General features: G+C 39.1%; 1 protein-coding gene across 2 annotated transcripts in view; it reads right to left on the bottom strand.

Moving 5' to 3' along the window:
• Window positions 1-15,611, bottom strand: part of kdm4b (lysine (K)-specific demethylase 4B) — a 499,010-nt gene that overhangs the window by 143,414 nt on the left and 339,985 nt on the right. For both annotated transcript variants that reach the window (XM_072593817.1, XM_072593816.1), the window contains 3 exons: window positions 8,977-9,173; window positions 5,177-5,412; window positions 38-471 (listed from right to left, as the gene is read on the bottom strand). In XM_072593817.1, coding sequence (XP_072449918.1) covers window positions 38-471; window positions 5,177-5,412; window positions 8,977-9,173 — 867 coding nt within the window. The remainder of the gene's footprint in view (window positions 1-37; window positions 472-5,176; window positions 5,413-8,976; window positions 9,174-15,611) is intronic.

Below are 15,611 nucleotides of genomic sequence, written 5' to 3'. Positions count from 1 at the left end.
ATAAATCCATGAAAGAAAATCATTGTCATTGTTATACCTGCACTTCAGTAGTTTCAAAACTGACATCCACGCTTTCATGGTCACTCGCCTCCTCCTCCATTGTTATTCCATCATTGCTCATCTCTGCTTCCTTCCACATTGGTAGTTTGTTCCTGGTGGCAAACTGCTCAAAAGCCTGCTGACAGGACATGTGCTCCTTGTCGAACACCACCTTCTTTGATTTAGGTAGCACGTACATCATGGTAGCTTTAGCTCTGGGTTTAAATTCATCTTCAGCAGTAAAACTATCTGAAAGCATACTTGCTGATGCAGATGGAGAATCTGCCTGGGATAATTCTGCTTTGGATGGTTCAGTAGGTTCAATGCCATCAGCTGAGATAGCTGCTACGGGGTCTGTTTCCACACGTTTCTTTTTCTTTTCATTTTTGGATTTTGAGGAACGTGAATAGGTTTTCAGTGGCTTGCCATTAGCTGTTCACAGAAAGAGAAAAAACACAGACCCTCTAAGATCTTTGGTAAGGTTGTACATCATTATACAGACAATAGAAACATACTGACGCAGAAGTCTCTCTCCAGAGAAGGAAAAATCAAGCAATTTGTGTGTTAAGCGATGTTAGCTGTATTTTAGTGGCAGAGCTCAGTTACACAACCAGAAGGTTTTTAAGTCACACTTTAGAGAACTAGGTACCTAAATCTATAGTCTAACATTCCAGTGTTTTATTGAAAGAATACTGCGCTGTCAGGCCTTCTGTTCTTTAAAGGAACTGTTAAAAGTATCTTTGTCCTCAGTCTTACAGGAAAGAGCTTAATCAATATTTCACGAAAAGAACAAGACAGCCAGAACTACGGCCAGTCACTGAGTGTTTCGTCATTATCAATCTGTAAATTGGCAACTGCAGTTTTTAGGAGAAAGTGAGGACTGCAGATGCTGGAGATCAGAGCTGAAAATGTGTTGCTGGAAAAGCGTAGCAGGTCAGGCAGCATCCAAGGAACAGGAGAATCGACGTTTCGGGCATAAGCCCTTCTTCAGGAATGAGGAGGGTGTGCTGAGCAGGCTAAGACTGCAATTTTTATACTGGCAAAAAAAATCTTGAGATGTTCTCAGGTTATGAAAGGTAGTGTATAAATTTAAGATTTTCCTTGACTTATGGCATTAGAAGGTTTAAAGAAATTTTATAGCATCAGGAGATTTTAAGTAAGGTAACTACTCTTGTATTAATAAGGAGCCTTTCTACCAGACCAATCAAGTATTTCAATCCCTGCTGGAATATCTCTGAGTGTCTCTAATCATCCAATTCCAGATAGCTATGGGAGTGTTTGGTATGTATGAGTATATAGTGGACAGTCTTTCACTTAGATTTGTGGGAAATTGAACCATGTAAGAAATTCTAGATGTGGAGAAAAAGGCTGAGCTGTGCGAATTTTCCAAAAATATCAATTGAGATACTAAAAATGCAGAACAAGAAATCTACAGAAATGATCCAACTTCAAAGGAGAATTTATAATGTCTGACAATTTTCTGCTAAACTGCAGTAAAACATTCGCCAATACAAGTGCATTCAAAGGTGGTTTTACAAATAATTTGTGACAGCAAACCTTCTATTTATCAATATAGAATCCCTACAGCAATGGAAACAGGTCATTCAGCCCTCACCGACTCTCTCAAAAACATCCCAACCACACCCATCCCTCTACCCTATCCCTGTAATCCTGCATTTTCCTTGACTAATGAATCTAACTTATACATCCGCAAACTTTGTTTATATATATATTGATGCATGTACATTCTTTCTGGTATAACAACTCAAATGATTCTTCTTTAAAATTCTTTCACTGCCAGCAGACTCGATGCAAGTTTATCAACTGAGGGATTACTACAATGGTGCACTTCCTCTGTCCTTCAACTCCACAGAACACACACAGTTCATGCAGCTGTGCAATGGAGTAAAATATTCCAGGTTCTATATTCAAGAAGTTACAGGTGCACAGTTAAGTCACATTGATGAAACCTCAAGCAATGAGGCTGAAGTACCATACAGAAAAAGAAAGCAGATATCAATTTTCATGAATTATAGTGTGGACAACACCAAAACTGGTGGCACAATAGACAGTGAAGAGGGTTTTTTAAGATTACAAATGATCTTGACCAATTGGGTCAATAAGGTGAAAAACATGAGATGAAGTTCAATCTGGATAAGTGCAAAGTATTATCTTTAGTACGACAAACAAGGGGGGGCCTACACAATTAAGGGGGGGGGGGCTACACAATTAAGGAGGGAGGCCTGTTGTAGAAAAGAGGGACTTGGGATGCAGGCACATAATTTTTTGACATTTAGTTCCTGTATAGACAGGGTAGTTAAAATGGGATTTGGCATGCTTGCCTTCGTTGCTCAGTCTTTTGAGTATAGGAGTTAGGACATTATGTTGAGGTTACACAAGATATTGGTGAGGCCTCTTTGGAATACTGAGTCTAGTTCTGATCACCCACTTATAGGAAGGATATTGTTAAGCTAGAGAAACTTCAGAAGAGATTTACCAGAATGTTGCTAGGTTATCGAAGGTTTGAGGTATAAAGAAAGGCTGGATAAGCTTGGACTTATTCAATGGAGCAAACGAGGTTGAGAGGAGACTTGATAGGAGTTTATAAAATAATGGAGAGGTATATATAGAGTTAATGCTAGTTGTCTTTTCCAGAGGATGGGGGATTTTAAAACTAGGGGATGAATTTGTAAGGTGAGAGGAGAGAGATTTTAAAAAGACATGAGAGGTAAATGTTTTACACAGAAGGTGGTTCATGTGTGGAATGAACTTCCTGAGGAAGAGGTGAATGCAGCTACAATAACAATGTTTAAAAGGCATTTGGATAGATACATGAATAGGAAAGGTTTAGAGGGAAATAGACCAGGTGCAGGCAGGTCAAGTGGGATGAGTTTAGTTTGGTATTATGTTTTGCATGGACTGGTTGGACCAAAGGGTCTGTTTCCATGCTGTATGACTCTATTTATTTAAAAAATGAAAGGAGAAAAAAATTGTCATTGATCTTTGTCCCAAGAAATTCTAGCACTGAAGTGTAGGGTAATAAAGGCTCCACTGTATTTTAATAAGAATATCCTTCTGAGTAAGGGTAAGGTTACTTAGGTCCATTGTAATTCATTACATCTCACCACATTCAATCAAATAAACAGATAAAAAACTTCAATCATTGTAGTGAAGACCATATTTAATAACTGGAATATTACAACTTATAAATGGTTCTCTTAAGAGCTCACTCAACTTAAAATATTTTTTTTTGAGGAATGAAGTAAACAATTCTACTTAGTGGCAACAATGTCCATAAATAGGGTGGTATAAATTCTGTCTCAAGTCCCTGAATTCAACTTTCCAGATGCCAATGAGTCTGGGACATCTGACAAAGTATTGAAACGACATTATATCAGACACCCAAGTGCAAATTATATTTCACCTACAAACAAAAATGTTAATAAAATTCCAAGCTGGAAGATATGTTAACCGTATAAGTTGGAGTCTAAAGCTATGCTTTGAGATTTCTTACTAACCACAATAAACATAACTGATTTGAGGGGTTTTTTTTGCTTTAACCTTTACTTTGAGGAGAAACAAGAAGGTGGGAATGGTGGGTGGATTTAAATATCACCTGACAATTCTCTGATGCACCAATTCGGACAGCACTGCAGACTTTCTACTTTATTCCACATGCTTTCAAATTTTGAAAGAGTTAAACTTGCCAAAGCTTAAAATTTACATTGAAAGGAACAATGAATGATATGTCCTTCAATGCCTGAATAGTTGGGATCAGGTTAAGTTTAACTCAAACTGATAGGAATGAAAATGTGTAAGCCTCTTTTTAAAAATGTTTTTAAAATGTTTATTAATTAGGAAATGTGGGCATGACTGGCTAAACCAGCAGATATTGCCCATTCCTAATTGTTCTTGGGAAGGTATGGTTCGTACTGCTATAGCTGCACCCACAGTGTTATTAGGGAAGGGGTTCCAGCATTTTAACCCACTGACAATAATTATAAATCAAGATGCTACCGGAAGGAAACTTGCAGTTGGTGCTCAGCCCAAGCATCAACTGCCTTTATCATTCCAGTACTATCAAAGAAACCTTGATGTGTTGCTGCGGTGCTTAGCATTAATTCTTCACAGAGCTACCACTGAGGTTCAATAATGGAAGAAGTGAATATTCAAAATATGGGGTACCAATCTATCAGACTGCCTTCTTTCCTGGATAACCTTGAGCATTGTGGAGCTGTACTCATCTGGGCAAGTGAAGTGTATTTTATTCCACTCCTTACTTATGCTTGATAGGGGATATACAAGCGCTGAGGAGTTAGGAGGGAAGTTACTTGCCACAGATTTCCCAGCCTGTTGCCTGATCTTATTGCTACAGTATTTCTATGGCTGGTCCATTTCAATTTCAGGTCAATGGCAGCCTGCAGGATATTGATAGCATGGGATTCAGTGACTGCAATTCTTTAAATGTCATGGGAAGTGATTAGATTCTGTCTTGTTGAAGACTATCATCATAAGGTACCAAGTGAAATGAGTTGGTATACAAATCCAATACCTAGATTTAATAATGCCAGAGACAACACAAACTGCCTCGGAGTTACTGCTAATTTAAATTCCTTGGTAATTAAGAAAAAATTTAATATCTGTTTAGTAAACTCTAGTAAAAATGATCTTGAGTAGAATGATAGGGCTTTGCTGACGAACAGGAAAGTATCTTTGCAGTTAATCTGTGGTGTACTCAACATGAGAATGTAGATGCTGACATGTGGCTTACAAAATAGAAAAATATTTCGATTCACAGCATTGACATTCTTCATGTTGACAGGCTAAAAGCTTTCCTGAAGAAGGGAAAACCAACAATGCAATGTTTTGGCATTATTAGATTTGAAGTTATAATGTGTATTAATTCCTCCGGGAGGTGTACTTCAGGATGCAGAGTTGAAATAGTGCAAAATCTTTTCTGTAAGGGAAAATGGATAGTGGGGAAAGTGAACCAAAATGCGCACACATGCACTTTGAAATCATCTGTGTGCCTGTGTAGCTATACCTCTGTCTTTTTTTCCATTCCATACGACATTGCTGAGAAAAACATTTGAATTCACCAACATACAAGCATTTAATAGCAGACTCATACACATACCTGAAAAATGGTGATTAAATAAATCATCTGTGAAGTCACCTTGGTCTAGCTCCAAGATTGTAACCTTGCTGGGTTTGCTGTGTTCTTCTGCGTCCATTGTTCTTTTGTGTTCATCCTTGATTTTGGTGTCATCTTCTGTCACATCTTTTCCAGAAGTTTCTTCAGCTGCTGGTTCACTCAGTATTCTTTGGTCATCAGTTTTCTGTCTCCTGGTCTGCGTTCTTCGCCGATGGGATCTGCAGTACATTTTTAGGGAAGGATGAGGATAGGGAGGTAAATTGAAAAGCAAAATTAAGAAAGTCTCTCAACAGTACAGCTGGAACACCTGAATTAAGCATTTATATAAATAGTGCAAATTACAATTTTGAGTTTACTAAACAGATATTTGAGAAGTTAAGCCTCTCTTCAATATAGTTCATACAATGGAAGAGTAACTTACTGAACATCTTCAAGGCTTAAAAGGATCGTGAAGGCAAAAGATAGCAAAAAATACATTTTCACTGGTTCATGAGAGCTTAATGAAATACAAAGTTAAAGTAATCTTGAAAAGAACTTAAGGAGAGACAAGGAAAAGATTCTTCACAAGATGGGGGAATCACTATGAAGAATATTGTCACAAACTCTCGTTAAAAGCACTAGTAAATCAACTTGTTAAAGTAAGTCATTTCAAATTAATTCTACAGCCTTCCTCTCTTCCAAGCAATTAAAGTGGAGTGAAAAGTGGGATTGACCAAATTAATCAGGTCGTGACAAGTAGCAGCTTAATTTGATGGTGTAACAGCCCATGTCTGTTCTGATGACAAGTTGCACATTCATTAATGAAGCTGAACAAAAAGCATCTATAGCTCTACTTATAGTCATTTCACTTCCCTCACATGCAGCACTCATTTTAAACAATTGATCAGCAAGTGCAAGCTACACTCTATAATGCTAGTGTAAAGCTGCACTGCACTAAGGACGTACAGCTAGATAAGGAATTCATTACCTGGCCATCACAGCAAGGAACATTCATATTTATATTCTACTCTTGCACCTCAATATTATTTTTTCATAAAGTAATTGTTCCATGGGTTCAACTCTATTCAGCCCAGACTATTATTATAGCCACAGCTACCCGGTAACCTTTTGGATTTGGTCTAACCATGTGATGGTTGAAATGTTTCAAATATGTAATTGCAACAATATGGCAACTACCATTCTCTGTAAGCTATTTCCTATTGAAGATATTATTGACAGATTTCTTTCACTGAATAATAGATATGAAATTCGGATACTGTCAATGTTACACAAAAGGTACGAAGTCCAAAAATGTATAAGAGTACCATAACCGATATTTAGAAGTCTTTATTTCTATCAGATGTTCCACTGCTTTAAATAATTACCGAATAACTTTTACTAATGATATTGGGCCAAACTCTATTGTAAAAGTGATTACATTAATTCCACAAGCTGTTATTATGCACAGATTAGATTGCAAATGCATAGTTGACCATAAAAATGCAGTTGCTACACCACTGACCAGAAAGATGCACAATAACAGCACCTCATTCTCTTGCGCCTCATTCAAATGTATTTGAGAAATGTCAAGTTCACATATCTGTACGATAGATATAGACCACACTGCCACAGAAAGATAGAGCAGGTATTTATGTTTTTTTTTCAAAAACAGCAATGATAGTTCACACTTACTGAAAAATACTCAATCTGAAATGAAATCAACTTTTTAAGTTGTAAAGGAAACAAAACAACCAAAGCAAATATATTAGATGGTAGAGGTTGCTTGTGTGCACCTGTTGGTGGATTCAAATGTTAGGTTAGCAGATATTGGCAGTACAGCAATCTTGCTCCTTTTGGCCAATGTATTATACACTGGACATGAGTTAACATACGTTTGCTGTCACCATCTCAGTTGCATTAGACTTCTAGTGTGCTGGCTCAGACTTCTACCAATTCAGTTCGGAAGAAACCAACTTTAACCCTGTTTCACTCTTCACAGATGCTGCTAGACCTGCTGAGATTCTCCAGCTTTTTAAAATATCTTTTTATAACTTCATTATGTCCTCTACTTATTTTCCTAAGATCATTGGATCATCTTGGCAACCATATCCTCCACATCTTCATCCAAGTTAATTATACAGGTTATAAACAGTTAAGTTGAAGGTAACCATTCCTGTGGGTCACCACTCATGACATCTTGACAACCTGAAAAATGAACCATTTGTACCTACTCTCTCCTTTCTGTTAGTCAGCCAATTATCTTTCCATGCCAACAGGCTAACTACTTTTTGTTTCCATTTTTACTGGTAATTTTGGCGGTTAGCCCCAACCCCATTTTTCCCATAGGTGCCATTATTCCTACTGCACCATTTTTCATAACACAGGAACACAACAATGGTGGTTTCGGAGAACTACCTGTACCACATCAGTGATTATTGCAACTTTCTTGAATTTCTCCTTCTCTTACATTTTGTGATTCATTGCTATTTCTGAGATATTACTTGTATTCTCTATAGTAAAAACCATTAAATATCTGCTCAGTTCATCTGCCATCTCCCTATTTTAGTAGTAATTCATTAGTAATTCTTCAGACTCAGTTGCTATTGAACAACCACTCATTGTGTTACCACCTCCTCTTTTAAATATGTATGGAAATTCTTTCGCTTTTCATATTGCTGGCTAGCTTTCTCTTGTAACGCACTGTAACATTTCCCTCCATTACTTGTTTTTGGTCATTTATACTGTCTAATCTTCTGAACTTCCATCTGTCTTTGCAGATTGTATGTGGCTCCATTTAAGTTTGAAAAGTTTAACATTTCTATTTAACCAGGCGTGGTCAGTCTGTTCCCTGCTATTCTTCTTACTCTTTGGAATGTACGTAATTAGTGTGCTATGAAATGTCCACTTTAATGCGTGCCATTGCATGTCCACTGACTTATCCTTTAACCTAATTTGCCAATTCACTTTACCAAGACCTTCTTAGCTAATGTCAAGAAAAGCCCTCCAACATTTTCATATCCTCTCCCAAGCCAACAAATACTGCATCGAGGCAATAATCATAAAACCAGGGCAACTAGCCAAAGTCATGTCATTTGTATAGGTGAAAGTAGGTACTGCAGGTGCTGGAGATTAAGAGTCAAGATTAAAATGGTGCTGGAAAAACACAGCAGGTCAGGCAGCTTCCGAGGAGCAGGAAGGGCTTTCTTGATGAAAGGCTTTCGCCCAATATATCAATTTTTCTGCTCGTTGGATGCTGCCTGACCTGCTATGCTTTTCCAGCACCACTCTAATCATGTCATTTGTATGCCTGACATCATATTTTCAAAACAACTGCTCTGCTGAGAACCTGGTTGTGGCAGGAGGCTCACAGGATAACACCAGAAAGCATTTTCCTAAAGCATTCCTGAAGATTCCAAGCATGGATTCATGCATGTCCCTCACTCATAACCAATGAAAACGCATAAGATTCATTTGGGAAGACCAAGCCACATTATACTCTATAAGGCAGGATTAAAGCTGGGCAGAAGAATTGGAGTTTAATTTTTTTTTAGAAAGAAATGTTAAAGATGTGACAGTGAAACTGCAGAGAACAGTTCAATCCAGCATCAGTCCTCATGATCGTTGATGCTAAGGAACTTAAGAGCAGTCTACAGTTACTGGCATATTACTTCAGAGCCCAAAGTATTTGGATGAACTTAGAGGTATGAAGAAGTTCAAATTAAAATGATTTGCAGTAAACAAAATGAGCAAAATTATCACTTTACCACGTCAAGTTCTAAATTCATAGAAAGTATCACTGTTACCTTCTAATACTTTTTGCCTTTAATGACGCTTTCCGTTCCAGCCAGTCCTCCATCTCAGGACTTGATAGAGCGGTTGGCTTGTTGTGATCAATAGTGACAATGTCTTTGCCGTTTTTCCATAGCTCATAGCGATCAGGCTGAAGGAACTGCACAAACACATCCATTGATATCTTCACCATATCCTTTCTACAAGTACACTATAAATAGGAGGAACAAAGAGAAAAAAGGGATTAAACACACATAGCGTAATAACAATCAATAACAAAGTTTGCTGAATATATTGGATATCTTTAATAATGCAAACTTCACTAAAGTCTAATAAATTGTTAAGTGCCACACAAGATTATTTCCACATAATTACAACATCAGGCAAGTTTAAAACATTCAGAAACTAGGATGTAATCCTGGAGTGAGACAGGGTATACAGCATTAGAGAATGTAAACGCCTTATGTTCAGGAAACAAACTGCTAAATCCGAATAAAAGCAGTGACTGTACCAAAAATGAGGAATGAAATCTAGACCAGCTCCAAAAAGAAAATCTCAGGAATTGAGAAACGAGAATCAACTGATGGCAATTTATTCATTTTTACTTCCCAAGTACTGCGAGGAGCATTGTGCAATTGTTATCATTTGTGGTGTGTTTTGTCCCTCCCCAGGCATTTTGCTCCATTATCCCTGTGCTCATTGGCTTCTAGTTAAGCAACATCAAAATTTTAAACACTTTCATTCTTGGCAGGCCTGTTCAAGACTCTTAGTTCTCACCATGAGCATATTCAACTTGAATCAATCGAAGATTTTATTTATCTTAACATTAAGTTGTAAAACAACATCCCTAAACTTCTCCACCTTTCTACCTCACTTTATTCCATAAGGTATTCTTTTACAATCTATTTCTTCTACCAATTTTCACCACAGCCTTGGTTTGTATGATACAAATATGGTTCAGTTATGGGTCAATGTACCTCCAGCATCTTGGGATGTTTTATTATGCTAAAAGGTACTATATAAATACAACTACAGATTATTCTGCAATAACACACATTTTGTTCATGCAAATTCACTATAACGTAATAGATGAACTGGGGATACTGTTTCGAAAGCATGTATTGGTTATAATACGATTCCAGCCCCATTAATTTAAATAGTGTCATAAAGGTGTACAGCATGGAAAAGGCACCTTCAGTGGAACTCGTCCATGCCTACCAGATATCCCAACCCAATCTAGCCCCACCTGCAAGCACCCGGCCCATATCCATCCAAACCCTTCCTGTTCATATACCCATCCAGATGCCTTTTAAATGCTGGAATTGTACCAGCCTCCACCACTTCCTCTGGCAGCTCATTCCATACACACACCACCCTCTGCGTGAAAAAGTTGCCCCTTAGGTCTCTTTTGTATCTTTCCCCTCTCACCCTAAACCTATGCCCTCTAGTTCTGGACTCCCCTACCCCAAGGAAAAGACTTTGTCTATTTATCCTATCCATGACCCTCATATAAGGTCACCCCTCAGCCTCCGACGCTCCAGGGAAAACAGCCCCAGCCTATTCAACCTCTCCCTATAGCACAAATCCTCCAACCCTGGCAATATCCGTGTAAATCTTTTCTGAACCCTTTCAAGTTTCACAACATCTTTCCAATAGGAAGGAGACCAGAATTGCATGCAATATTCCAACAGTGGCCTAACCAATGTCCTGTACAGCTGCAACATGACCTCCCAACTCCTGTACTCAATACTCTGACCAATAAAGGAAAGCATACCAAATGTTGCAATTGTACCAGCCTCCACCACTTCCTCTGGCAGCTCATTCCATACACACACAACCCTCTGCGTGAAAAAGTTGCTCCTTAGGTCTCTTCACTATCCTATCTACCTTCGACTCCACTTTCAAGGAACTATGAACCTGCACTCCAAGGTCTCTTTGTTCAGCAACACTCCCTAGGACCTTACCATTAAGTGTATAAGTCCTGCTAAGATTTGCTTTCCCAAAATGCAGCACCTCGCATTTATCTGAATTAAACTCCATCTGCCACTTCTCAGCCCATTGGCCCATCTGATCAAGGTCCTGTTGTAATCTGAGATAACCTTCTTTGCTGTCCACTATACCTCCAATTTTGGTGTCATCTGCAAACTTTCTAACTATACCTGTTATGCTCACAACCAAATCATTTATATAAATGACACAAAGTAGCACAATTCCTTGTGGCACTCCACTGGTCACAGGCCTCCAGTCTGAAAACAACCCTCCACTACTACCTTCTGTCTTTTACCTTACACCCAGTTCTGTATCCTAATGGCTAGTTCTCCCTGTATTCCGTGAGATCTAACCTTGCTAACCAGTCTCCCATGGGGAACCCTGTTAAACGCCTTACTGAAGTCCATACAGATCACATCTGCTGCTCTATCCTCAATCTTCTTTGTTACTTCTTCAAAAAACTCAATCAAGTTTGTGAGACATGATTTCCCACACACAAACCATGTTGACTATCCCTAATCAGTCCTTGCCTTTCCAAATACATGTACATCCAGTCCCTCAGGATTCCCTCCAACAACTTGCCCACCACTGACATCTGGCTCACTGGTCTATAGTTCCCTGGCTTGTCCTTACCACCTTTCTTAAACTGTGGCACCACGCTTGCCAACCTCCAGTCCTCCGGCACCTCACCTGTGACTATTGATGATACAAATATCTCAGTAGGATGCCCAGCAATTACTTCCCTAGCTTCCCACAGAATTCTAGGGTACACTTCATCAGGTTCTGGGGATTTATCCACCTTTATGCATTTCTCGACATCCAGCACTTCCTCCTCTGTAATCTGGACATTTTGCAAGATATTACCATTTATTTCCCTAATTCTATACCTTCCATGTCCATTTCCATTGTAAATATCGATGCAAAATACTCGTTTATTATCTCCCCCATCTCCTGTTGCTCCACACAAAGGCTGCCTTGCTAATCTTTGAGGGGCCCTATTCTCTCCCAAGTTATCCTTATGCCCTTAATGTATTTGTAAAAATCCTTTGGATTCTCCTTAACTCTATTTGCCAGAGCTATCTCATGTCTCCTTTTGCCTGCCTGATTTCCTTCTTAAGTATACTCCTACTGCCTTAATACCCTTCCAAGGATTCACTCGATTTATCCTGTCCATACCTGACATATGCTTCCTTCTTTTTCTTAACCAAACCCTCAATTTCTTTAGTCACCCAGCATTCTCTATACCTACCAGCCTTTCCTTTCACCCTAACAGAAATATACTTTCTCGGGACTCTCATTACCTCATTTCTGAAGGCTTCCCATTTTCCAGCCTCCCCTTTACCTGTGAACATCTGCCCCCAATCAGCTTTTCAAAGTTCTTGCCTAATATCGTCAAAGTTTGCCTTGCTCCAATTTAGAACTTCAACTTTTAGATCTGGTCTATCCTTTTCCATCACTATTTTAAAACTAATAGAATTATGGGCACTAGCCCCAAAGTGCTCTCCCACTGACACCTCAGTTCCTGCCCTGCCTTAAATTTTGCACCTTCTATAGCAGGTACATCCACATACTGAATCAGAAAATTTTCTTGTACACACTTAAAGTCCTCTCCATCTAAACTCTTAACACTATGGCAGTCCTAGTCTATGTGTGGAAAGGTAAAATCCCCTCCTATAGCCACCCTATTATTCTTACAGATCTCTTTCTCAATTTTCTATAATACAATCCCTATAAGGTGATCATCCCTTTCTTATTTCTCAGTTCCACCCAGATTTCTCTCTTTATAGTACAAACATAAATCTTACAGATTGATGCAAACAGTTTCAGTAGCTCAAATTAAACTCTTAAACATGGTGATAGATTCAAAAAGGGAACAAGCCATAAAAAAATGTTGAATTCCAATATCATTTACACATAAAGCTACAAGTAAAAGAGATAATAATGTTCCAAAAACACTTAGAATCATGGAATCCCTACAATGCAGTAAGAGGCCATTCAGCTCGAGTCTACACTGACCCTCCCAACAGCATCAGACCCAAACTGACAAACTCCTCATTTACCATGACTAATCCACTGGCCTGCAAATCCCTGGACACTACAGGTAAACTTAGCATGGCCAACCCACATAACCTGCACAGCTTTGGACTGTAGTTAGAAAGAGGAGCACCCCAAGGAAACCCATGTAGACGTGGAGACAACCTACAAACCCCACACAAACAGCCCAGGAACGAACCTGGGTCACTGACACCGAGAAGCAGCACTGCTAATCACTGAACCACAGTGCTGCCCTGGTGACTAGCTAAGAATGTAACATCAAATGGTCATTGTTGAAGAACAGCTAGAAATACCATGGAAATCATCATTTTTTTTCTTAAAGCAAGGCTGGATATCAAGACAACAGCCAGTTGCTGGCTAGAAAACAGTGGATAGTCTATAAATGGAAAGCACAGAAAACACAACATAAAAATCCAGTAATGAGAGTCTCAAACCTCTTGCCCTTTTCATTAATACCAGAAACGGGACTCCAAAACCAGAATTAATTTTTTAATCAAACTTGACACCTCTTAGGAGAGGAATCCAATAACACAACACACACTATAAAGGCCTCATCTTACTTGCTTCAGACTATCTAAAATATTTATGCTGTGTGATCACAGTCTGTAAAACTCCATTGTATATGTGCTGCTGAGGTGCATGTAACATCATTCTCTATTTTATGAAGTGCATTGTCGGCCTTATGTTCAATTACCAAGTACAGGATTTGGAAATTACTCGACAAGCAAATCAAAACCCCAGTACACACACAAACACATTCAAGTGTTTGTGTTCAATCACACTGAGCAAACATAATGCCTTTAATAAAAAAAAGTTAAAAGCATTGAAACGTAATAATTTCAACAACACATATTATCTAGCTCACAAATGAACGTATGAAAAATAAAGTATTCATAACAAGCTCATGCTGGCAGCTTAAGGGAATTACACAAAGTATTTTCTGATTGTTTCTTTTAATAATTAAGAAAGCAGATATCATTCATTTTTATTTTCTATCACAAAGGAATCTATGCAAAGTGGTTTTCAGAAAGCAGATTCGATGAATCACCATCTGCCCTTATGTATGGTGTAATGTACGACTCTCCTCTTTCACCAGTCTATCATGTCACACACTTCACTTTCCAAAACAAATTTATGTACGAGGGGGAGAGCTGAAGGATGAAGGGAACAATAAAGTGGACTCTGCCAATTTCTGCCTCTGGAGATCAAAAATCTACAGGTGGTCATGCTTAGATTAGACTAGATTAGATTAGATTAGATTAGATTAGATTAGATTACTTACAGTATGGAAACAGGCCCTTCGGCCCAACAAGTCCACACCGCCCCGCCGAAGCGTAACCCACCCATACCCCTACACCTACATCTACATCTACCCCTTACCTAACACTACTTACAGCCCTTCAGCCCAACAAGTCCACACTGACCCGCTGAAGCATAACCCACCCATTCCCCTACATTTACCCCTTTACCTAACACTACGGGCAATTTAGCATGGCCAATTCACCTGACCTGCACATCTTTGGACTGTGGGAGGAAACCAGAACACCCGGAGGAAACCCACGCAGACACGGGGAGAAGTGCAAACTCCACACAGTCAGTCGCCTGAGGCGGGAATTGAACCCGGGTCTCTGGCGCTGAGAGGCAGCAGTGCTAACCACTGTGCCACCGTGCCGCCCACAATGAAGGCATGTAGGAAAGGGCACTACAATTGCCATTCCTAAAGAAGGGCTTATGCCCGAAACATCGATTCTCCTGCTCCTTTGATGCTGCCTGACCTGCTGCGCTTTTCCAGCAACACATTTTTCAGCTTCATCGGTGAATCTTGTCTTCATGTTGACTGGAATGTAGGTGATGAGGTGCTATATCAAAAGTTATTGCACAAGATAGGAGCTTAAGACATTGGGTAATGCATGGTTTGAGGACTGGTTAATACATAGTGGGGACGAATGGGTCTTTTGCAGGTTGGAAAACCAAAACTGAGTTCCACAAGGATCAACCAATCCTTGAGCTTCAACTATTTACTATGATAATGACTTGCAAGAGGGGACAGAGTGTAATGCATCCCAATTTGCTGATAATACAATAATAGGTAAGAGGATATGTTACGTTGAGGACACAAGAATGGAATATAGATCATTTGAGTGAGTTGGCAAAACTTGACAAATGAGAGTTTAATGTAGGACAGTGGGATGTCCCGCAGGAGGAGCTGACACATAAAAGGAGTTGAGGCAGATCAGTCTTGAATATATAAATTGGCAGGGCAGGAATGATTTGATTTGATTAATTTTTTGTCATGTGTACAGAGGAACAGAGAAAAGCTTTGTTTATGAGCGTTACAGGTACATGATAGAAAACAGGGATGTATAGATCAAATGTTGTAAAAAATCTTAGAGGCATACAGGCTTTGCCGCAAAGGGAATGTGTTAGGTGAGATCAACATAAGCAGATCAGCATTATTTGAACTCAAACAGTCCATTCATCAGTCTAATAATAGCTGGGAAAAAAAATCAGTTCCTGAACCTGCTGTTGCATGTGTTGAAGCTTCTGTATCACCTGCACGATGGAAGACGTTGGAGATCATTACCAGGGTGCAATGGGTCTTTGA

Source organism: Chiloscyllium punctatum, chromosome 24 (genome assembly GCF_047496795.1).
Source record: "Chiloscyllium punctatum isolate Juve2018m chromosome 24, sChiPun1.3, whole genome shotgun sequence".
In the NCBI taxonomy this organism is placed as follows: domain Eukaryota; kingdom Metazoa; phylum Chordata; class Chondrichthyes; order Orectolobiformes; family Hemiscylliidae; genus Chiloscyllium; species Chiloscyllium punctatum.
Note: the sequence above shows the minus strand (reverse complement) of the source record. Positions and strands in the feature narration are given on the sequence as shown.